We start from the raw sequence: 22,320 nt of genomic DNA, 5'->3' as shown, positions 1-22,320 counted from the left end.
TTTCCATTTCTCTGTATCATCTTCAGTTTCCTTTATCATTGTTTTATAGTTTTCAGAATATAGGTCTTTCACCTCCTTTGTTAAGTTTATTCCTAGGTATTCTTTCCTTTTTGATGCAGTTTTTAAACAGGATTGTTTTCTTGCTCTCTTTTTCTAAGAGTTCATTATTAGTGTAAAGAAAACAACAGATTTCTGTATATTAAGCTTCTATCTTGCAACTTTACTGAATTCATTTATTAGCGCTAATAGTTTTTTGGTGGAGGTGTTAGTGTTTTCTATACATAGTATGTCATCTGAAAAATAGTGACAATTTTGTTTCCTTTCCAGTTTGGATGCGATGCCTTTTATTTCTTTTTCTTGTCTGATTGCTGTGGCTAGGACTTGCAATACTATGTTGAATGAAAAGGGCAAGAGGTGGGCATCCTTGTCTTGTTCCTGATTTTAGAAGAAAGGCTTTCAGGGCTTCTCTGGTGGTGCAGTGGTGAAGAATCCGCCTGCCAAGGCAGGGGACACAGGTTCAAGCCCTGGCCCAGGAAGATCCCACATACCGCGGAGCAGCTAAGCCCATGCGCCACAACTACTGAGCCTGAGCTCTAGAGCCCTCAATCCACAACTACTAAGCCCGTGTGCCACAACTACTGAAGACTGCGTGCCTAGAGCCCATGCTCCGCAACGAAGAGTAGCCCCCGCTCACCACAACTAGAGAAAGCCCGTGCACAGCAACGAAGACCCAACACAGCCAAAAATAAATAAATAAATAAATAAATTTATAGAAGAAAGGCTTTCAGCATTTCACCATTGAGTACGATGTTAGCTGTGGGTTTGTCATGAATGGCCTTTGTTATGTTGAGCTGTGTTCCCTCTATACCAACTTTTTTTTTTTTTTTTAACATCTTTATTGGGGTATAATTGCTTTACAATGGTGTGTTAGTTTCTGCTTTATAACAAAGTGAATCAGTCATACATAAACATATGTTCCCATATGTCTTCCCTGTTGCGTCTCCCTCCCTCCCACCCTCCCCATCCCACCCTTCCAGGCTGTCACAAAGCACCGAGCCAATATCCCTGTGCCATGCAGCTGCTTCCCACTAGCTATCTACCTTACTGCGTTTGTTACTGTGCCTCTATACCAACTTTGATGAGAGTCTTTGTCATGAATGTATGTTGAATTTTGTCAAATGCTTTTTCTACATCTATTGAGATGATCATGTGATTTTTATCCTTTCTTCTGTTAATGTGTTATATCATGTTGATTGATTTGTGGATACTGAACCATCCTTGCATCCCTGGAATAAATTCCACTTGATCATGGTGTATGATTCTATTACAAATTCAACTTCACTACTAGTGATCAGTCTGTTCAGATAGGCTGTGTCTTCCTGATTCAGTCTTGGAAGGTTGTATGTTTCTAGAAATTTGTTCATTTCTTGTAGGTTGTCCAGTTTGTTGGTATATGATTGTAGTATTCGCTTATGATTTTTTGTATCTCTGATATTAGTTGTTATTTCTCTTCTTTCATTTATTTGGGTCCTCTTTTTTCCTTGATAAGCCTGGCTAAACGTTTATCAATTCTGTTTATCTTTGCAAAAAACCAGCTCTTGGTTTCACTGATCTTTTGTATTGTTTTCTTGGTCTCTGTTTTATTTATTTCCTCTCTGATCTTTATTATTTCCTTCATTCTGCTGATCGTGGGGTTTGCTTGTTCTTCTTTTTCTAACTCCTTTAGATGGTAGATTAGGTTGTTTATTTGAGATTTTTCTTATTTCTTGAAGAAGACCTATATCACTATAAACCTACCTCTTATATGCATCCCATAGATTTTGGAAAGTTGTGTTTCCGTTGTCATTTATCTCGAGGTATTTTCTGATATCCTCTTTGATTTCTTCATTGACCTGTTGGTTTTTTAGTAGCATGTTGCTTGGTCTCCACGTGTCTTCCTTTCTTGTCTTTCTTTTTCCCAATAATCAGTAGTAGAATTGTGATGCTCTAAGCTCCCAAGCAGTAGCACACCCCATGAGAAGGCCAAGTCACATGTCCGCCATCCATTTAGCCTTGTCTGTGCCCCCCTACCCCCCACTCCCAGCCAGATTTCCCTTTAGAGTCATCTCCAGCCTGAGCCAGTCTGGTCCTACTCGCCTCACAGCCCCTTCAGCATAGATGCCAGAGAGTACTCTTTCTACTAAAATGAAGGCAATTTACAAATGTCCTGTCATCACTGACACAAAGTGCTTGCTTCCTTTTTAATGTATCAAATGTCATTATTCATAACATATTACTGCGCTCAAGTGTTGTAAGGAGAGGAGGGTAAAGCAGTCTTTGTCCCAAGAAAATACCATTTATTTGGGAATGACAAGTCAGATCACTGTGCCTGTCATATCATACCTCTTCCCTTATTGGGATAATTGGAACTTGACGTTTTCCCGTACTCTTGGTTATGTGAATTCTTATTCCCAGTTCAAGGCCCCGAATCCCTTCTGCCCTGGAGAAGATGATAGTGGTGACAGTAGCATAGTGCTGGGAAGCACACGCTGCCAGTGGCTGTGGCCTCCAACCAGATTGCTTGGGTTTTCAGCCCAGCTCTGTGACCTGTGGCTGTGTATGTAGCCTTGGGCAGTCATCCACCCTCTCAGTGCCTCAGTTTTCTCATCTGTAAAATGGAGATAATGTAGTTCATACCTTGTAGGGCTGTTGTGAGGGTATAAAGCACTTAGAGCCACGCCTGGCACACAGGACCTATATGCATATGACCAGTATTGTTGATGTAATTATTTCATTTTTGCCTCTTGTACCCCTCCCACACCCCCACCCCCAGTGGATCAGGCAAAAGATTTCTTTTCTCTGAGCTGGTGCTGTTCTTCTTTTCTCCTGGGTGCCCCTGGTAGCTGGGATTAGGACCCAGCTCTCTTACGGAAGCAGAGGACATCCCTGGAGCCTCTGTGCCATGGACATGGTTTCTCTTGATTTCTTCCTGCAGGGTGTGGACACTGTAAGAAAATGAAACCAGAGTTTGAGAATGCAGCAGAAGTCCTCCACGGAGAAGCAGATGTAAGCTTCCTTTCCTTAACTCCTCCACCGCTCTCTCCTAAAGAGTCAGTGATAGGAATCATTACAGTGACTTTCCCCTGCAAGCTCTGTAGCAGCTCTCCTGGCCCCTGGAGGCCTGCGGAACTTCTGTGTCCCCGAGTAGATGTGTCTTAGACAGGTGGGGCCCCTACCAGGGATGGAGGGGTGCAGAGAGATTAGGGTCACATTCTCATACCCTTCCAGGTGACCTCTGCCAGGTCATGGCTCTGGGGTGAAGCCCCAAGTTTCTCCCTCTTTTCTGTGGGAGCCTGCCGATTGGGAACAGCTACAGTCTACACAGCCTGGTTGGTGGGGGAGATTAAAAGGCTTCATCTCAGCCCACAAATGAGAATGATGGACATGCCCGTGTCCAGTTGTTCCCGGGATGTGTGAAGTTCCCGCCCTGTGAGGTTTCGGCAGGCCCTCGGTGGGTTGGCGGCTGGTGTCCGGGCTCCTCTTCTGCCAGCACCGCATCTGAGGCTGTCATGCATGGTTGGCCTCTCCCCCGTCCCAGAGCTCTGGTGTCCTTGCAGCTGTTGATGCGACCGTCAACAAGGCCCTGGCAGAAAGATTCCACATCTCCGAGTTTCCTACACTCAAGTATTTTAAGAATGGAGAGAAGTATGCAGTGCCTGCGCTCAGAACAAAGAAGAGCTTTATTGAGTGGATGCAAAAGTAAGTCTGCTGGTCTTGATAGCACATCTTGGTCCCTGGCTGTCGGCCACTGGAGAGGGCCTTGAGGAGATGAAGTAAACCTTAGGAGCCGCTGACCTTGGCTCAGGGCCTGAACGCCAAGACAGCCATGACTTCCCAATCCTGACGCCTCCTCTGGTGTGCTGATCACGTGTACTCATCCAGCAGGGCACGGGTAGCCTTTCTGGGTGCGGTTTCATCAGCTCCAGTAAACCGTGTATTTCTATTTTTAGGACTCCTTCCCCAGTGTCCTGGCCCCAGGTTTCATTGTCTACATTTTATTCCATTCCCTTTGAGTGAATGAAGGAAACACACAGCTCTTCACATCCAGAGCTGGACTCACAGGGACCCGGGTCTGGGCCTTCAGTAGCGTCCACAGTGCAGCCTGTGGTGGTTTGGGGTTGAAAAGAAAGGTTTGAAGAGCTCCCTCAGCCTGGGTATTAGTTTGCTAGGGCTGCCACAACAGGGAACACAGAACCGGTGGCTTAACAGCAGAAGTTAATTTTTTTCACAATTCTGGAGACCAGAAGTCCAAGATAAGATGTCAGGAGGGTTGCTTTCTCTGAGGCCTCTCCATGTCCATCTTCTCCCAGTGTTTTCACACGGTCTTCCCTCAGTGTCTGTGTCCTAATCTCCTCTTCTTAAAAGGACACCAGTGTGAAGTTGGGTTAGGGTCTACCCTAATGACCTAATTTTAACTTAATTACCTCTCTAAAGACCCTATCTCCAAATACAGTCACCTTCTAGGGTAGTTGGCATTAGGACTTCAACATATGAATTTGGGGCGGGGGACACAGTTCAGCCCACGACAGCCTGCAAGTCCAGAGAACACGAGGAGCCTTGCAATTGCTCATCCAAGGACCGTGGAACCTGCAGTTCTTAGCATTTCCCCCTCCTGTGAGGGAACTAACTGGGCCACCACACAGGTGCTTTCTCCTGTCCACACTCCTCCCCCGAGACACACACACACACACACACACACACACACACACACACACACAAACACACGCGTGCGCACGCACATCCACACATAACTTGAATATTTGAGAATACTGCCTTATTTCAGCACTGGGGGGAACATGAAGTAAAAGAAGACAGACTCCAGCCTTTGCAGAGGCCCCTGGTACGTGGCATAATGATGTCCACGTGAGAACCAAGACTTTAGAGTCACAAGGTGACGCGAGAACTGTGCAGAACAGCAGCATCCAGAAGGAGTTACTTTGTTAGGACATCGGTCCTCGAACCTGGGTGGATGTAAGCGTTACAGGTGTTGAGGTGCTGCTTAAAGTGCAGATGCTAGGGCTGCTGTCCCTGCAGCTTTGATTCAGGAGGTGTGAATGAAACCCTCAGCCGTGGGGTTTTGAGAAACGTCCGCTTATGGAATGGGATGAGCCACTAGGTTCAGGAGAGGCCCTGGCAAGAGGTGAGTGGGCTGGCCAGGTCCAGGCTCAGCTTCCTACTGATCACTGGGGGCAGATTCTAAGAGTAGCCAGCCCTTGTCTTAGGGACCAGAACGGAGCAGTGGTTCATCTCCAAGAGGGGCGAGGTGCTCTCTCCTCCGGGCCTTTGGTGCAGGAGGCAGGTTGCTCTTCACACCCGCCTCTCTGGCCTCGCTCTGGTGCCAGTGCTGCTTTACTGGGAAGGACTGAGCAGGGTGGGGCCTCAGGTGAGGTCCCTGGTGCTTGCACTGTGGTTAGAGAGCTGGGGAATCAGAGCATTTATCGTTGCTAATCCCCGCTCCAGAAGCCTGGACACAAATAGCGAGCATGGAGGGGTGTCCCGGTCCGGGAAGATCCCACGTGCCGCGGAGTGGCTGGGCCCGTGGGCCATGGCGGCTGAGCCAGCTCTCATGCAGCACTGTAACTGACAGCACCACCCCCTAAGTGCTAGAACCTTCCCAGCCTTTGCAGCGTGCTTTGATAGCTGTTGCCCCATTTCATACTCAGATCCTACTGAGGCCAGAGTTTTTATTCCTGTTTCCTTGGTGAAGAAACTTAGGTTCAGAGAGGTGAAGGGCCTTGCCTAGGGACAAATAGTGGTTCTTTGGGGAGCTTGGAAGGAATCCTACAGGCAGAGCATAAACAGCAGATGCTCTGAGATGAAGGGTTGAGGCCACCAGCAGGAGGGCAAGCAGACAGTGTCGAGGGAGGCTGATGGTACTTCCAGGCTTGTGCACACGTGGCCGCGCTTGGGTGACTGAGATGTGCCCACCAGCAGGCCAGCCCGGGGAGGCAGGATGCAGGGACAGGGCAGAGCAGAAGGTTGGTGTCAGCCGAAGAGTCCAGGGTGTTTGACAGGGCACCTGGAGGGCAAAGAAGTGGGGGAGACAGGAAGGGTGGGAGGGGCCCATCTTGGTCACGAGAGCAGGGGTGCCGTTAACCAAAACGAAGAAGTTGGGGAAGAAAGCTGTTTTGGGAAGTGTGGACGAGAGGGAAGAGTTCTAAGTCTTGTTGGGATTGGGGTGACAGTGGGACCTCCAGGTGGAAATACCTGAAAAACACCTGGAAATAGGGGCCTTGGGTGAGAGGCCAGGGCTCGAGTCATCCTCAGCCTAGGGGATTATGGAAGCCACGCAGAGGGATGAGATCTTACAAGAATTGCAGGGGCACGGAGATAGAACCAGAAGAAGAGAGAAGGCTGTCGGGAAGGTAGGGAAGGGGTCTCTGGTAGGAGGGCTTCTGAAAGGTGAGAGAGGCCGTGGGGTGCCCGGTGCTGCGCTCATGCTGCCCTCGCTGGGTACAAGGCCTGAGGCCTGGTGGTCAGAAGCCAGGTGGTGCTGACGTGAAGGAGGGAGTGCAGGGGGTGCGTGTGGCAGCACGGGGTCCGGACCGCTCCCCAGAGACACTTCTCAGAAGGGAGAGAGAAGTGTGGTTGTAGGGAGGGGGACAAGGGCAGCAAAGGCTTTAAAAGACCCTGGAGATCTATACTTTTGTGAGGCAGAGTGGAGGGAACCAGTGAACAGAAGGAGACTGAAAAATGATAAACCCTTATCGAATGCCTGTCATTTATGAGAGCACATAGGCTCTTAGCAACTGTTAGCTGCTTGACCGACTGGGTGCTTCATACACACTGTCTCTGCTCTTCGTAAGGAGCCCAGGAAGTAGGTCTCAACTCTACTCATTTAGCAGAAAAGAAAATGGAAGCTCAGAGGGGTTCGGTAACTTACCTAAGGTCACACAGGTGATCAGTAATCTGGATTTGAACCCAGACCCACCTCACTCCATGGCGCATGCTCTGTCCACCAGAACAGAGGCTCAGGAGCAGAAGATAATGGAGAGTGCTTCAGGGTCCCAGAAGAGGCAGGAGGGAGGGGAAGGGAGCCCAGGTGCAGGGGCTTCTCCCCATGGCAAGGAGACGACTGGAGAGGTCCTAAAAGGGACTCAGGTCTTCCACACCTTCACAAAATGGCTTCTTAATAGGCTCCTTAGAGGGGATCTTTGCAGATGGTTCACACTTCTTCATGTTTAAACTGAGGTTTTAAATTCAGTTTTAGAAAGGATGCAAAGTGATTTTTTTTCTCACGTGCTCTCCAAGTGTTTGGGGGCGGCGGAAGTGCTTGCCTGTGCACGAGCTTCTCCTAATGACTGTCTCCCCTCCACCCCCGGTTCTTGCAGTCCTGAGTCCCCTCCACCCCCAGAGCCCGCCTGGGAAGAGCAGCAGACCAGTGTGGTGCATCTGGCTGGGGACAACTTCCGGGACACCCTGAAGAGGAAGAAGCACGCCTTGGTCATGTTCTACGCCCCTTGTAAGTAGCTGGGGCGCTTGCTGAGGGGCGAGGGAGAGGGGTGGGCCTGACTGAACTGAGAAGATCCCCCCAGGGACCAGGGCAGCCGCAGGCCGACTCTGGGCTGTCTGCTGTGAGCAGGTTTCATTCCAAGCTGAGGTCCTTCAGAATCCAGGTCCAGCTCTGTCAGGTTCTGTCCTCACATCAGTCCTGAAGCCCTCTGCTTCTGTCTGTGCCAGGGGCCTGCCTTGTAATTATTCAGTCCCCTCAACTGCCTGGAAACTCCCACCCGGCTGCCTCCTCCCTCCTGTCTGCTCCCTCCATCCCTGCAGGCACTGACTTCACCTTTGAACCCTGCAACTTAGCAGCTGGGAATTCAGCCAGCCCGGTTAGGCCTCTGCTTCCCTCATCTTGCTGAGCACTCCCAGCCCAGCCTCCTTTCCCTGACCTTCCCAAGTGGCTCTGAAGCCATGGATTTGAAACTGGGGAAAAGTACCGTCATAGTCACCCAGAGGTCCTCACCGTGATCCCCACTTTAATCCAAGCCTAAGTGGAAGGAATGACACGTCTGCTAATGTTGGTGTTTGTGGTCTCAAATTTTGTGTATTCCCATTTTCAAGTTGTTCATTGATACCTAAAGGAAAGGCTCTTGGATTTCTCACTCTTCTGTTGCCCTCTCTCTCCCCCAGGTTACAGCTCCGTGTAATGGAATGGGGATAATAAAGCTGGGCTCCACAGAGAAGCAGGCAGCTCAGTCGAGTCCTAACCTCCTGCCCCTACCTCTCCAGTGTCAATAATCTGTAAAGTCTCTCCTCAGTTCTCACTGTCTGGGCAGGTCGCCTCCTGGCCCAGCCTCAGACCCCGCCCTCAGGCAGCTGACACTTCCCTCTGTTTTTGCCTTTTCTTCCGCAAGTGGGCCTTGTGCCCTGTCGGTTCCTTACAGAGCTTCTTGCTGTCCTCCTCTGTCCTTAGAGTAAGCCTGGAAGACTGAGTGGATTTTAAGAAGTTGTCTTCCTTCTGGGCAGAGTTGGGGGTGCAGGACTGAGACTCAGGGGATGCCTGACTTGCCCAAGCCACGGCAGCAAGTCAGTGACAGAGCCCTTCCTGCAGCCTGGGCTGCTGCTCTCCTTTAGTCACAGTCCCGATTCAGAGGGCGATTACTTTCCCGGCAGCCGGCGGGAACCTGGCCAGAGAAGTAGGAGTCCTTGACCAGCCACTGGGTGGATTTGAGAAAGTCCAGACTAAATACTTTCCCTAGAAATGCTCCCCGGGCTTCCCTGGTGGCGCAGTGGTTGGGAGTCTGCCTGCCAATGCAGGGGGCGTGGGTTCGTGCCCCGGTCCGGGAGGATCCCACATGCCACGGAGCGGCTGGGCCCGTGAGCCATGGCCACTGAGCTTGTGCGTCCGGAGCCTGTGCTCCGCAACAGGAGAGGCCACAGCAGTGAGAGGCCCGCGTACCGCAAAAAAAAAAGAAATGCTCCCTGCTTCCCCCCAGACCTCAGGGGACGCCTACCCTGCTGGGGTGCTAACGACCTGCCTCAAGTAACCGCTGTGTGCTGGATGTTTTCGGGGACCCAGGATACGGGGAAGGAGGCCTGGTCCCTGCCGGCTTCAAGGGCCTCACAGACTGCCCTGACAAAAATAAACACGGTCCACACGGGGCCCCGTCACTGAGCGACTCACCTGTTGGCAGAGGACTTGGTGCCTGGAGTCTCCCATCTCCCCTGCTGCACTTTCCTGTCCTGAGCTCTGCTCCAGGCTCCTGAGACGTGTGTGTTCATCAGTGGACAGAGGCAGGGAAAGAGGGAACTAGCTAAAGACAAAAAAAATCTTTAAAATGTTTTCAATGATAAAAATAATATATCCTTATCTATAATTTATGTAGTATATAACATATACTTTTATATAAAGAATCTAAATACTACAGATAAAGGTAGGTATAAAGTAAAAAAGCAAACACCAACCCCCATTTCTCCTCTCCCCCCACTTCCTGCCTGCCCAGTTTCTACACAGCTCTTCCTCCTGCTGTTTCATTGTTCTCTTCTGTTCCAAGCCCCCCACATTGCTCTGAATCATGGTCTGGTCGTGGTGACTGCCCTTTTTAGGCCAGCTTGGCTGAGTCTCTAGATTTGGAATTTTCTGTCCTGTCCTTGGTCTTTGTTCCTCTTTCCCCACTCTGGGAGGCTGCTTTCATTTCCAGTTACACAGAGGTGGTACCTTTTTAAAGAGCCCAAATTAAAAAATCATGCCTGTTCTGGCCTAACTGACACTTCTGGGAAACATCTTCATGCCCTTTCTAAAACAGCCTCCCCTCTAGTTATTCATCTGCCATGCTCTTTCTTTTGGATAATGAGAAAATGAGATGTACCAGAAGGCCATTAATCTGAGACCTAGATGCTTTAAATTGATGGCAGCAGGAATTTGCACTAGGCTGACAGTGACCTTTATACTTTCAGTAAGCAGAGAGGTTAGAAAGGAGAAATGAGTAGTGACACCAGATTTGGGGGAAGGAGTAGCTTATTTCCGGCCAGCCTGATGTCTTAATGGGTGTCCATGTGCCGCTCACAGGGGACCTCTAGGTGCCACAGGGCACGCTTTGACGCGCTCTCAACCAGCACGTTGTGCTCTTTACACGTTTTGAAAGCTATATGCCATCATTCCTTTGTAGTATGATGTTTTCATGAATTTGAGCCGTTCTTCCCTCTGTTGGGTCAAATTAGTACAGTGTTCTTGTAATTGCCATGAGTTCGCTCTGCGAGGTACTTTATCTCAGTTCTGGTGTAACACGTAACCAGCCTAGCTGTCTTCTCTACTCCTGTGATGGATGCTGGGAAAACCCCCTGAAGCTGCCTCCCCATCACCATCCACGCTGCTCTGGGGCCAGCTGGCCACTCTGCCAGCCAGGCCACGTGGGTGGTCCCGCCCATCTCAGGAAAAGGCTCAGGTGCTAAATTCACATGTAGCTCAGCCTTAATTTGGATTCACAAAGCCCTCTGAAACGCCAGTCATTATTATCTTATTTTGAAAAGGGAAAGAGCAGATGAGCCAGGCTGTCTCGGTTCCCTCCCTGCCTGGGTTTCCCCAAGGCCATGGGAGAGCTGTTTGTCAGGAAGCTGGCTGGAGCCAGGTCTGCCCATGGGGCATCTGGCCTCTCCCACCCATGTTTTGATCAGAATTACTCACCACAGTCAGGGAATTCCTTCCCTCAAAGCAGTGCTGTTCTCTTGGCAGTTGGGTTCAGTGTCTGGAGGGTGGTTGGGAGGAGTGGGCTTGGGGTTTAATTGGCGAGCACTGAGGGAAGGGCCAGGGAAGCGGGTCTGGGACAGAGTGGCCTGCAGCTTCCTGGGCTTTCTGCTCAGTGGACACTGCCCCGGGCTTGCTGAAACAGGAGGAGAAAGTGGTCCCACACAGGTCCCAGCCCCGGGCCTGAGACCTGTCACTGGAGCTGGAGGGGCTCAGGGCACCACATACACCTCTGTCCCATCCAGGGCCTCCAAAACTACGGATCCTCGTCCCTGGGTTGGGAACCCAGGCCCTGAGAAGTGTCAGGGACTCCTGGCAGCTTATCCTCCTCTTAGCCTGACCTTGAGTCTCCCTTTCCTGGATCTGGGGTTCGGGTGGATTGTGGAGCAGGGAGGAAGGACAGCATGAGGACCAGGGGCCTGGTTTGGCTGCTCAGTCTGGGGTGAGGGCTGCTGGGAATGTGGGAAACAGCGGCAAAGCATGAGTTGCCGGGGTCAGGCAGAGGGCCTGCTCCCAGCCCCCTACTTCCCCAGCCCCACTTTCTCAGTCATGAAGTGGAGAGATTTGCTACTGTCACTGGGGCGAGAGAAGGGACCTTGTGACAGGCTCAGAGAATCCCGAGCATGCGTCCTCCTTTCTAAGCCCAAAGCTCCCGCTGCACCCTGGATCAGGCTCTTATGGACCCTGAGGGCAGCCCTGTGTGGAAGGAGCTTGCAGGGAAAGACCACAGTGTCTGTCTCCTTGACCCCCAGCCTCGTGGGTGTGTGTGTGATGGGAGAGTGTGGGGTGGGAGGTCCTGGGCAGGAATGGACCTGACGCTGGCACAGGCCTCCTGCAGAGCCCTCTTGCCAACAGCAGATGCGCAGTGGAGGGTCTGAGTGGTGGGGTTGATACGTGAACCCTGACAGTGGGGTGCGCGGGGGGTGGGAATCAGATGAGCCCCAAAGTCTGTTGGGTGGAGAGAAACTCCTGGAAAGGCTTCTCTGGAGGTTCCAGGCAGGGCCCCTGGCTCTGCAGCCTCCCCCATGTGTGTAACTCTCTCCTCCCCTCTCACGCAGGGTGCCCGCATTGTAAGAAGGTCATTCCACACTTTACTGCCACTGCTGATGCCTTCAAAGATGACCGAAAGGTAAAGGCCCCCTTCCTCTTCACCTCTCGTCCCACCTCCAGCTTCCCCCTGCCACCAGTGCCCACACCTTCCTCCCTTCTGTTCAGGTGCCCTCCCTCCCCAGACAGGTTCTGCTGAGACCCGGGGATTCCTGGCAACCAGGACATCCTTTTCACAAGGCAGGATAGAGCAGGCTGCATTTATGCTGCAAAATCAACTAAAAAGGATACACTGAACTGTTACAGCCCTTCCTTGGAGGAGGGGGTGGTAAAGGGGTCATTTTGTTTATTCTTCTTTAGTGTTCAAATATTTTTACGGTAGGATTTGTAGTCATGCATTACTTGTATAATTAAAAGTACAAATAAAAAAAAATCCAACAAAAGTCAACTGGAGGCAGCCAAGGTGGAGGAGAGCACGGCCGTGTGTGCAGAGCCTCATCCCACCTAAGTGAAAGGCTCCTGCAGCTGCTGACTGATGAAGCATAAAATTAACAAGCTAGAGCTGCAGATTGGATTAGAGAGCGGGGAGGGGGCCCCGGGCACATTCCCCCAGGGCGCTCCAGCAGCCAGGGCAGACTCCAAGGCTGAGGGAGTGTATGGCAGGGAGAAGACCCCGGAACTCAGACTGGTGCATCGGGGCTGCTGTTAAACTACGTGAGCTGGAAGACTCTCCAGGCCTCGAGTTCCCTTCTTCTAAAGTCAGGGTGCTGGTCTAGATGGTTTCAAAGGTTCTTCCCAGCCTGGGGTTCCATCATAGGAACCTGTCCCCTGAAAGACCCCCAAGATGCGCTCACGCACACCCAAGGCCAAAGTCCGGTGCATCTCTGCCTGCTGCCTTATTTTCCCAGGTGGAATTGTCAGGTGCGGCCAGGGCAGGTGGGATACAGATGATGAGATCACCTTGCATCAGCCCTACGGTGGTGGAGATGGGATGGTGAGAGCTGTACAGGGACAGCGAGTCAGAGGAAGCCAGGATAGGCCACGGGCACGTATGTGAAGACTTAGACTCCGAGCCCCTTCCCTGATCTTGGGGAGTCCCGTTGTCACCCAGAAGTCCTGCCTGTGCCCTTGAGGCACCCTTCACCATCAGGAGGGAATACAAGGACCAGAAAAATTTCTCTCCTCTCCCTGCCACTTGGCCTGCATTGAGAGGGGCACGGCAAGAAGGGACTTCCTGTCTTCCGTCTCCCTCACTGCTCCAGCCGATTCTGCCAGCCGGGGCCTGAGCACAGTGGCTGCCTCCAGTCTGAGAGCTCCAGCACAGCCCAGGCTGCTCGTCCCTGCGGGGCTGGGTGTTGGTTGGTGTGGGGAGGGGCCAGGACTAGACTGGCAGTCTCTCCGTATCAACTCCCATCATTCTTCACCCAGAACACTCGGTGCTCTGGACACGCAGGAGAGTGACAGGTGTGGGGGCTTCCCGCCCCACGAGATGCTCAGGTCTCCGCACTCCAGGGTCTGTGAGGGGAACACATCAGTCCCAACGAGGCCAGGCTGGCCGTGCCCACGGTAGGCAGCTGAGGGCCATTCCTCCTCTTCCCTGTCCCCTCTGCTGATGCAGAGGGGTCCCATTTCCATGGTGACCCCCTCCTTCTCTGAGATACTGATACACCTTTGCTTAATTGTCTTAACTTGGGCCAGTAATGTCGCTGACCTTTTCCTGGAGTCATTCCCCCTGTTATTCCCTCTGTCCCTCCTTCCAACTTCCTTTATTCCAAGCCAGGCATCACTCTCACTCATTTTCAGGAACACACTTAGCTTCTCTGTCCCAGGCAGCCGGCAGGCCTGGGGTTCCTAGAGGCGGCTCTCAGTAATAGCAGGGAAGCCTTCTGTCTCTGGTCTGGGGTACTGGTGCCATGATGGCTGGGTGCCATCCTAGAACTATCAGCTCAGAGCCTCTGGGGGATGGTTCCAGGAATGTGTCATTTTTAAGAGCTGGCTCTTCTGCTGGCCACAGGCTGGTGTTTGGGGACCACTGGCCTGTCCAGCCCTCTCCTTCTCCTCAAGCAGATCAAGGCCCAGAGAGGAGCTGCGTCTCTTGCCCAGGGACGCGCAGTGGGTCACTGACAGCCGGAACTGGGTCTCCTGACTCCTTCCTGACACCCCGTGCTGCCACCTCTGAGCCAGAACTGCATTTTTTTTTTCCACCCAGAAGTTGGTCCCTGTTCCTTCCCCAATCAATATGCAGTTGGTTGTTCACTTCCATTTTCATAGCCAAAGTCAATATTAGCTCCTGCAGAGATTTATTTTACTGAATCAATAAAGCTGTGTGAGGCAGCCCATATTTTAACTGGGGAGCCTCCCCCTCCCAGGAGGTTACTGGGGACTTTAGCAGTTGACATGCTGCGGGGGAGAAAGGGCTGCACACTGTTAGTGTTGGAACAGAAGCATTCTGGACGTGGCCATGGAGGACAAGGGTCTCAGGTGGGAAGGCTGGTGGGTGCAAGCGGGGGCCAGGGGATCACCGGGCTGGCAAAGTGGGGCCTCTCTCTCCCTTTACCTCAAGGTGTCCCAGCCTGGGGGTAGGGGCTGAGGGAACAGCAATGCAGCACAGCTCCCGGCCAGGTGCAAGGTCGTCCCAGGAATGGGCTTTGGGGCAGCAGGAGCCCCTCTGTGATTGGCTGACGAGGCTCTGGCCGTGTTGCGTGTGCTGTGTATGGTCCCCCGAGTTCCATCAGAAGGGAAAGCTCCCTGAAGACAGGGACCTCGTTTGTCCTTGAATCCCCCACAGTCTTGACGCCTGAAACCTCTGTAAACGTTGGCTAGATGAAGGAACCAGATGATGTGTTTGATGTTTCCTGTGAGCGCCTCTTCTGCTAGTACTTTTAAAGCCTTACGTTGTGTTGTCCTCACGGTCGTTTAGTCAGCTAGGTATTATTACTCATTTTACAGATGAGGAGGTTGACTCTCAGAGATGTTAAATGATTAGCCCAAAGTTACCCAGCTGGAAAGGGGCAGCATCAGAACTGAAAGAATAGGCATCGTCAGAGGTCTCCCAGATGTGGACTCAGGGCCTGGGACTCTTATGCAGGGGATTTTGGGGGAGGTGATCTTAGGAAGCAGTTGAGGGGATGGAGGAAGGGAAGCCAGAGCAGGTGTGTTAATGAGCAAATTACTGCATGGGTAACTAGGCTCAGTCCCTGGAGACCTCAGCAGGGACAGAGCCATCCCCCTCAGAGGCGAGAAAGCCAGGGGACATGTCTGCAAGCCCCGTCCATTGTGGGCCTTACTTCTAGCTCCCTTCAGCCAAGAGTTGCAGGTGCCAGTGGCAAGTCAAGTGCTGGGCGAAGGGGACATTGCAGGGCACGACAGCCACCTACCATGGAACGAATCTAGAAGTCAGTGTACGTTTGGTGCCGTAGGTGAGTCATTGCAGATCTTGAGTGGGTATAAGGGGGGCAGGCGCTTAGACAGGTGAAATTGGGATAGATGTGAAGAGGTTTATTTGCTGCCTTCTTTCCAAAGAGTCTCAGTCACTTCCTGGAGAGGGGCCTGTGCTTGTCTCCCCTCTTCCTACAGAGACTGAGAGCAAAGGAGCCTTTGCAGCCAGAAGTAGCATTTCGTGTATGTGGCTGGCAGCTGTTCAAGGGGATTCAGAATGAGGACCCATTTTTATTTTAGTCGATTTGTAAAACTGTACACGACATTTCCCACTGCTTCCCACATTTCCCCATTTTAATGTATACAAATTAAATTCATAATTTAAACTGGATGCAGGGAGAGCAGCGGCCCGGAGCAGCGCTCATCAAACGCTTTCACAGCCTAGCAGGGGAGTGACAGCCCCTAGCCGAGGGCTGGACACAGAGGCTGCCCCACGTGCATGGTCCCCCCCTGGGCCGGCCGCTCAGCACCTGCCCCGAGAAACGGAACCCTGAGGACGGCCAGAGGAGGCTCTGCCTCACGTTTCTGAATAATTCAGGAAGGTCTTTGGAGGGCAAGCTGGGGTTCTCAGAAGCCTGCAGGGGCGCAGGCAAACGGCAAGTTGACCCTGCCTGAAGGAGACAGCCGCCCTTCTTTTCCAGCCACACGTTGCCTATGGGAAGGCAGGGCAAGGGCCCTCAGATTTGGCTTTTAAAGAGAAGCTGGAGAGCCAAGCTTTACATAAAATCTTCTGGCTGTTTTTCTAGGTTGGCAGCTAATTCAGATTTATGTTTTTAAAATATTCTGCGTGGGCCAAATAGAACAGGACTGAGAGCCAGATAGGGACTGCGTGCAGAGTTTGCAGACTCTGCTCTAAGAAGTCTCATCATGTAGAATGTAACGTAGCCGAAAAGGTAGAAGGGGGGCGTGAGGGCGGGTGAGGGAGGATGAGCGACTGGTAACCAGAGTGCAGGCCACAGCTCACTCTTCACTGCCTGTCAGCGCTGCTGCCTGCGGAACGGTAGCCCCGCTCACCTGGGCACAGGTAAGAGGCCGGTAAGCGTTGACTGCTGGCGGCCTGCAGGGCTCTCCTACCTGGAAAGGGGGCCTCCACCCAAATGGAAATAACCAGCAGCCAGAGAACTCTGTGAGACACGGCTGTTCAGTAGTTTTAAACCTCCGGCGTGGTAGTAGTTCTGCCAGGGCTCCTGCGTGGGTTCCAGCCCTCGGAGGCACGGCGCCCATTCCTCTCCCAGGCCGGTCCCAGCATGGGCTGGTCCTAGCTGGGTGCTCTCTCCTCGGGCCTTCACGCAGCTGGCTGCCTCCTCATCACTGAGGTCTCAGGTCAAATGTTATCTCCTTGGAAAGGCCTCCTTGGCCTTCGTGGCAAAAGCAACCCCTCTGGCCGTGGTCCTATCCAAGCACCCTCTTTTGATTTCTTCAGAGCGTCCCTTGGACTTTGCAGTGATCTCACTTGTGATGTGTCTGTTAACTGCCTGCCTGCAGTAAGAATGTCAGTCGCTTGATGATGGACTTTGTCAAGGTCACCACTGTCCTCTTAGCATCTAGAACAGGCTTGGCCCATAGCAGGACTTCCATCAATGCCTCCTCTCCTCAGAAACTGCTGGCCCCTCTTCTGTAATGCTTGTGGATTGCCGTTGCCTTTAATTGACCCTCTCCCCTCCTTCCCTGCTCTGTGACCCTCAACAGGAGAAAAGTTTCCCATGTCTGCTTTTTACCCTCTTATTGGGAAAGAACAATAAATAAGGAAAAACTACCCTGCATGTGGAATTTGTTCAGTGGGCAAGAATAGGCCAACGGCCAGTTAACCTCCTTCTGACCAAAAACTGTTTGCTTTACTCATGCTGAACTCTGTCCCGGTTTCTGGAATGTGCTCCCCTGGCTGGAACGGGCTTCTCCTCCGCCATCAGGCCTTGGCCCACGTGGCAAACTTTGCAGAGCGCCTCTGTGCCACTCCGTGGGCCGTCTTGGCACCCTGGACCACCTCCACACACCTCCTGTCATGCCTTGGATTCACCTCTTTATCCAACTCCCTGACCAGATGCTGAGCTCCTACTGGGGACAGAGCTTGTGTCCGGGGCCAGGAGGAGTCATTCTAACAGCAGCTAACGTGTACTGACCATTCACCGTGTGCCAGGTCGTGTGCCCTTTCACCTCACCTGACTTCTCTCACTCAGTCTTCATAATGTCCTGACAGTCTAGGTACTGTTATCTCCATTTTACAGACGAGACGTTGAGGCCCCAAGAGGCTGGTAATTCTCCTCAAGTCTTCATATGCAGCCCAGCCAAGAGTTGCACGTGGGAAACTTGACTCCAAAGCTCTTATCCTTAACCTTGGTCCTACCCTGCCTCCCCCAGAAGGTGTTCAGGAAATATGAGTTGATGAGCGAATGAGTCCCACAGTGCCTCACAGAAAGCATCACAAAACTCGTGGTGTTTACAGATGCTTTCAAGTCATAATTTCCTTTACAGTCATTACACTCTTGATTTTAAAGGGTAGTCTGAGGGCATTCCAAGCTAAGTCCCCTAACCTCACCTGTCTGCCTGGGGGGTTGAAAACAGGCAGTCTCAGTCTCGGTGGAGCTATGGAATGGGGATGCTTTGCTTCAGCGTATCCCTGCTTTTGGGGAGGAGATCCAAAAGCAGATGATGTGGGTCTCAAGTACAGCCTGGTCCAGGTCTCAGCTCTCAGACTGGAGACCCCCGTGCTGACCCTCCCTTTCTTCGGCCCCACAGATTGCCTGTGCCGCAGTTGACTGCATCAAAGAGAAGAACCAGGACCTGTGTCAGCAGGAGGCCATCAAGGCCTACCCCACTTTCCACTACTACCACTACGGGAAGTTTGCAGAAAAGTACGACACCAATCCGACGGTGAGTTGCAGGGAGGCACCTGCCCCAAGCTCTGTCTGCTGACGGGCAGGGAAACAGCCACTGAGGAGGCTTCCCGGACAGCACAGAGGTCAGCTGCAATGCTCAGAGCTGAGAAGGCAAGACTCTGGCCGGGCTGAAAGAAAATCTCAAGGGGTTTTCACACAAGTCTTGGCCCCAGAACCGGGGGGTGCAGGGGTGTGGTGCAGATTCCAGGGTGCAGGACAGTTTCCTCACCCACTTTTCAGGGCTTCTCTGTAGCCAAGCAGACCCTCCCCACATGGCCAGCCATCGCCAACCCCCATCGGCTCCCCCTGCCCCCACCTCCGCCCGCTCCCCCACGGCCCTGCTCCCCCACCCCCCGGCCTCCTCTCTGTGTCCCGAGGAGTGAGCACCCGGTGGCGGTCAGGGAAGGGGAGTAAGGAGGCGGGGGGCACACATCCGCATCAGGTTAAAGTTCCTTTTTTTTCTCTTTCCCTCCGCTACAGGAGTTGGGATTTACTAGTTTTATTCGAACACTCCGGGAGGGAGACCATGAGAGACTAGGAAAGAAGAAGGAGGAGTTGTAATTTCTGCCTCAGAGAAAGCTTTTCCATTACACTGTGAAGGATACCTGTTTTGTTGTTGTTTCTGAATTTCCACGTGTTCTGAAGATGAAGTTTTTTATAGCCGCTTACGGCCGTTTTGTACAATTTTGAAATAAAATTAAACCAGTTGTTTGGTGGTGTGGGTTATTTCCAGGGAGCCTGTTCTAACAGATAGATACCCGTGTTCTCCCTCCTTCCACGTCCTCTCCTGGGAGGTGGAGAGCCCCACGCCAGCCCAGAAGGGACTGGGGTGCAGGGGGGTGAGGAGGGAGGCATGGGATACGGGCCCCTGTCAGCCACTGGAGAGCAGGACAGCGGAATCAGACCACAAAATATCCTGTTGGAAAATGACTGATTTTGAGGGGAAACACGTTAAGATGATCAAGGAAAATGGGATTGTGACGCTGACGGGAACCAAGCATTAGCTTTTTCTGGGTCATTGCGGTTTCAGTTTTGGCGTTTTCCTGGAATGCATTTACATGTTTCTCTTTCTCTGGCTATTTCTGTCTTCTCTTGCTCTCTCCATTCCCTCCCAGCTCTCCCTTTAAAGAAAAGTAAGTCTCCACTTAGGGATGAGTGCAGCTGTCCAGCCCAGGCTGGAAGGGGCATCTCAGGTGGACTGGGGGAGGGGCCTTTGTGCAGCTGCTTGCTCGGCACACTGGCTGGAAGGGACGGTGTGTGGGACGTGGTGGCCTCTCCTCCGTGTGCAGATGCTGGTCTGTAAACCAGCTCCCCTCGCCCTGCCGCAGGAACCTCCACATCTTCGCACTGCGTTCTCATGGATGGGCGCCACCCAGGCCCCACTCTGTCTCTGTCACGTCTCTCTCCTGACTCTTTCCCACTAGGTCTGCTTTCTGCATCCCTGCATGACTAACACCGGGCCTGTGCCCAGTGATGCTGCCAGAGCCGTGGTCCTCCTCCATGGGGAGAAGAAGGGAGTAGAACAGCTTCACTCCCCTGTCTTGACTTCGTGGTAAGCGGCAGTCCTAGCCTTGGGCTCCTCGGGGAAGTTCAGAGGTGGCATTGCCGGAGCTGCAACACTGGGCAGCGCACTTTGGTGGCCTTACAGGGGAGTTGGCCTGTGGGCACAGCCCTGTTTCCTGGGCCGGCCCATCCCTTGCAGCCCCTGCCTTCTTTCTGATGTGTCCCCCAGGGCGGGGGTGAGAGCCGCAGAGCTCCCCATGGCGCCCTTGACGAAGTGCCACTGCGCACAGCTCCGTTAAGTGAGGTCAAAGGTCTTGAAAGCCCATGTCCCAGCTTCCCTAAGGTCAGCCTTCTCTTTTCCCTAAGCACCCACTTTTTTAAGTGGCCCCCTGGTCTCCCCCCAGGTGCATGGGTATGAAAGGAGCACACGTTTAGATGTCACGTTTACTGAGCTCAGCTGGTGCAGTCCTGACGCTGATTATCATGTACCCGCTCCTGCAAGGGGCTCATGAGGGAGTGTGTGAGCACATGGGCACACTTAATGGACACTTGGAGTATTTGTGGAGGAACATATTTATTTGTGCCTCCAAAAACGTTGCTGTTTTTTAACTGCATCTTTAATACCTGACAAAATCCACTTCCTGGCAGAGGACCATGGGCGCTCACATTCAAGGCACAGGGCTTTCTTTCCATCTGTTCCATAGCCTGGGTTGGCTTCTGTGTGAGGACTTGAAAGCATCAGGAAATGGCATCCTTTTCACTGTATATATGCAGGATTTGTTAATTATGGGGCCTTTGTCAGAAGGTCTAGTGTTTACCATGACTTTGGGCATGACCTGAGCAAGTTCTTCCCAGCTCTGGGCAGCTGCCTCTGCAGACAGCTCCCCTCCTCCACTCCCCCCGACCCCCACCCCTCAACGCTGTGCCCCAATTCTGGAGCTCTGCAGATTGGTTAGATCATGGCCCTTGGTTAGTTCCATTCCCAGTGGCCTCGCTTGGTTCATTTGGGGTTCACTGATCTTCAGTGCAGACCCCGCCCTAGCCCTCACTCGAGGACCTGCCATTATCCCCTCGGTTCCCCTAGATCTTACCTCTGCAGGCTGATTTCTCTGCAAGAAGCAAGTGTAGAGTTAGGAGAGAACTGATTCCCAGTCTTCGTTCTGGTGGCTTTGGCATAACCTCAGTTTCCCCGCTTTGGGTCGTTGCTTCTGTTTCCATTCCCCATGGGTCTGCCTTACTCTGCGTCCTGCATACCTCTCACCCACCAGTGATTCCCCATCACCACTAACCAGAGCTCCCAGAGCTGGCCCCCCAACCCTTCTCCTCTTCCCCATATGGTGCCCTCCCTTTCTAGAGATGTTTGGTTCCAGAAACTGTTCTGTGCCAGGCACAGAAAGGTGATGCTCTGGGTTCAGGAACTGATTTGCTCCACCAGTGTAAAAAGATGTGGAATCTCATCTGGAAAGCACTGGGCCCTCTTATGTATCAGAGGCGAAGCTTGTGGCTCACGTGACTTGCCCAAATCACATAGAATGGAGGAGGGGCCAGTCCTGTTCCCAATTAGAGTGACTGGGCATTGCTGGTCACAACTGAGCTCCCTGCCGGCATGCTCTTACTGTTTACCATTATATTATTATGTTAAGCCTGGAAAGATGAAACTGATATCCTTGAGCTACATGTGAAAATCAAATTATTGTTACAAGCCCACCAAATATATGCCTCCCCCCAAATCCTTTATTTTAGGCCTAGAATATCCAACACAGTGGCCATTAGCCACATGTGGCTATTAAGTATTTGAAATGTAGCTGCTGCAACTGAGGAGTGTGTGTGTGTGTGTGTGTGTGTGTGCGCGCGTGCCTTTTTGTGTTGTAAAATACACATAACATAAAATTTACCATTTTCAAGTGTATACAGTTCAGTGGCACTAAGTACATTCATATTATTATACAACCATCATTAATATCCACCTCCAGGACTTTTTCAGCATCCCAAATTGAAACTCTGTATGCATTAAACAACAACTCCCCATACCCGCCTCCTCCCTGCCTCTGGTAACCACCATTCTACTTTCTGTCTCTATAAATTTGCCTGTTCTAGGTACCTCATGTAAGTGAAAGCATGTATTTACCCTTTTGTGTCTGGTTTATTTCACTTAGCATGAAGAACAAGGTTCACCATGTTATAGCATGTGTCAGAATTTCCTTCCTTTTAAGACTGAATAATATTCCATTGTTCGGATACACCCACATTTTGTTTATCCTTTCATCCGTCAATGGACATTTGGGCTGTTTGTGCCTTTTGGCTATTGTGAATAATGCAGCTGTGAACAAAATTGTGCCAATCATCTGTTCGAGTCCCTGCTTTCAATTCTTTTGAAAGTGGAATTGCTGGATCATATGATAATTCTATGTCTAGTTTTTTTAGGAATCATAATACTGTTTTCAATAGCGGCTGCACCATTTTACATTCCTACCAGTAATGCACGTGGGTTCTGATTTCTCTACATCCTTGCCAAAAGTTGTTTTCTCTGTGTGTGTGTGTGTGTGTGTGTGTGTGTGTGTGTGTTTTAATAATAGCCATCCTAATGGATGTGAAGTGGTATCTCATTGTGGTTTTGATTTGCATTTCCTTAATGATTAATGATGTTGAGCATATTTTCATGTGCTTTTTAGCCATATGTATATCTCCTTTGGAGAAATGTGTTTAAGTTCCTTGTCCATTTTTGAAATGGAT

General features: G+C 51.7%; 1 protein-coding gene across 2 annotated transcripts in view; it reads left to right on the top strand.

Annotated features, from left to right (window-relative positions):
• Positions 1-18,792, top strand: part of PDIA5 (protein disulfide isomerase family A member 5) — a 92,447-nt gene extending 73,655 nt beyond the window's left edge. For both annotated transcript variants that reach the window (XM_033855759.2, XM_073804167.1), the window contains 6 exons: positions 2,975-3,045; positions 3,578-3,738; positions 7,371-7,501; positions 11,782-11,852; positions 17,945-18,079; positions 18,565-18,792. In XM_033855759.2, the coding sequence (XP_033711650.1) occupies positions 2,975-3,045; positions 3,578-3,738; positions 7,371-7,501; positions 11,782-11,852; positions 17,945-18,079; positions 18,565-18,645 (650 nt within the window). In that variant the 3' untranslated portion in view covers positions 18,646-18,792. The remainder of the gene's footprint in view (positions 1-2,974; positions 3,046-3,577; positions 3,739-7,370; positions 7,502-11,781; positions 11,853-17,944; positions 18,080-18,564) is intronic.
• The last annotated feature ends 3,528 nt before the right edge of the window (positions 18,793-22,320 follow it).

Source organism: Tursiops truncatus, chromosome 4 (assembly GCF_011762595.2).
Source record: "Tursiops truncatus isolate mTurTru1 chromosome 4, mTurTru1.mat.Y, whole genome shotgun sequence".
Lineage (NCBI taxonomy): Eukaryota > Metazoa > Chordata > Mammalia > Artiodactyla > Delphinidae > Tursiops > Tursiops truncatus.
The sequence above is the reverse complement of the archived record's forward strand: the minus strand, read 5'-3'. Positions and strand labels throughout refer to the sequence as shown.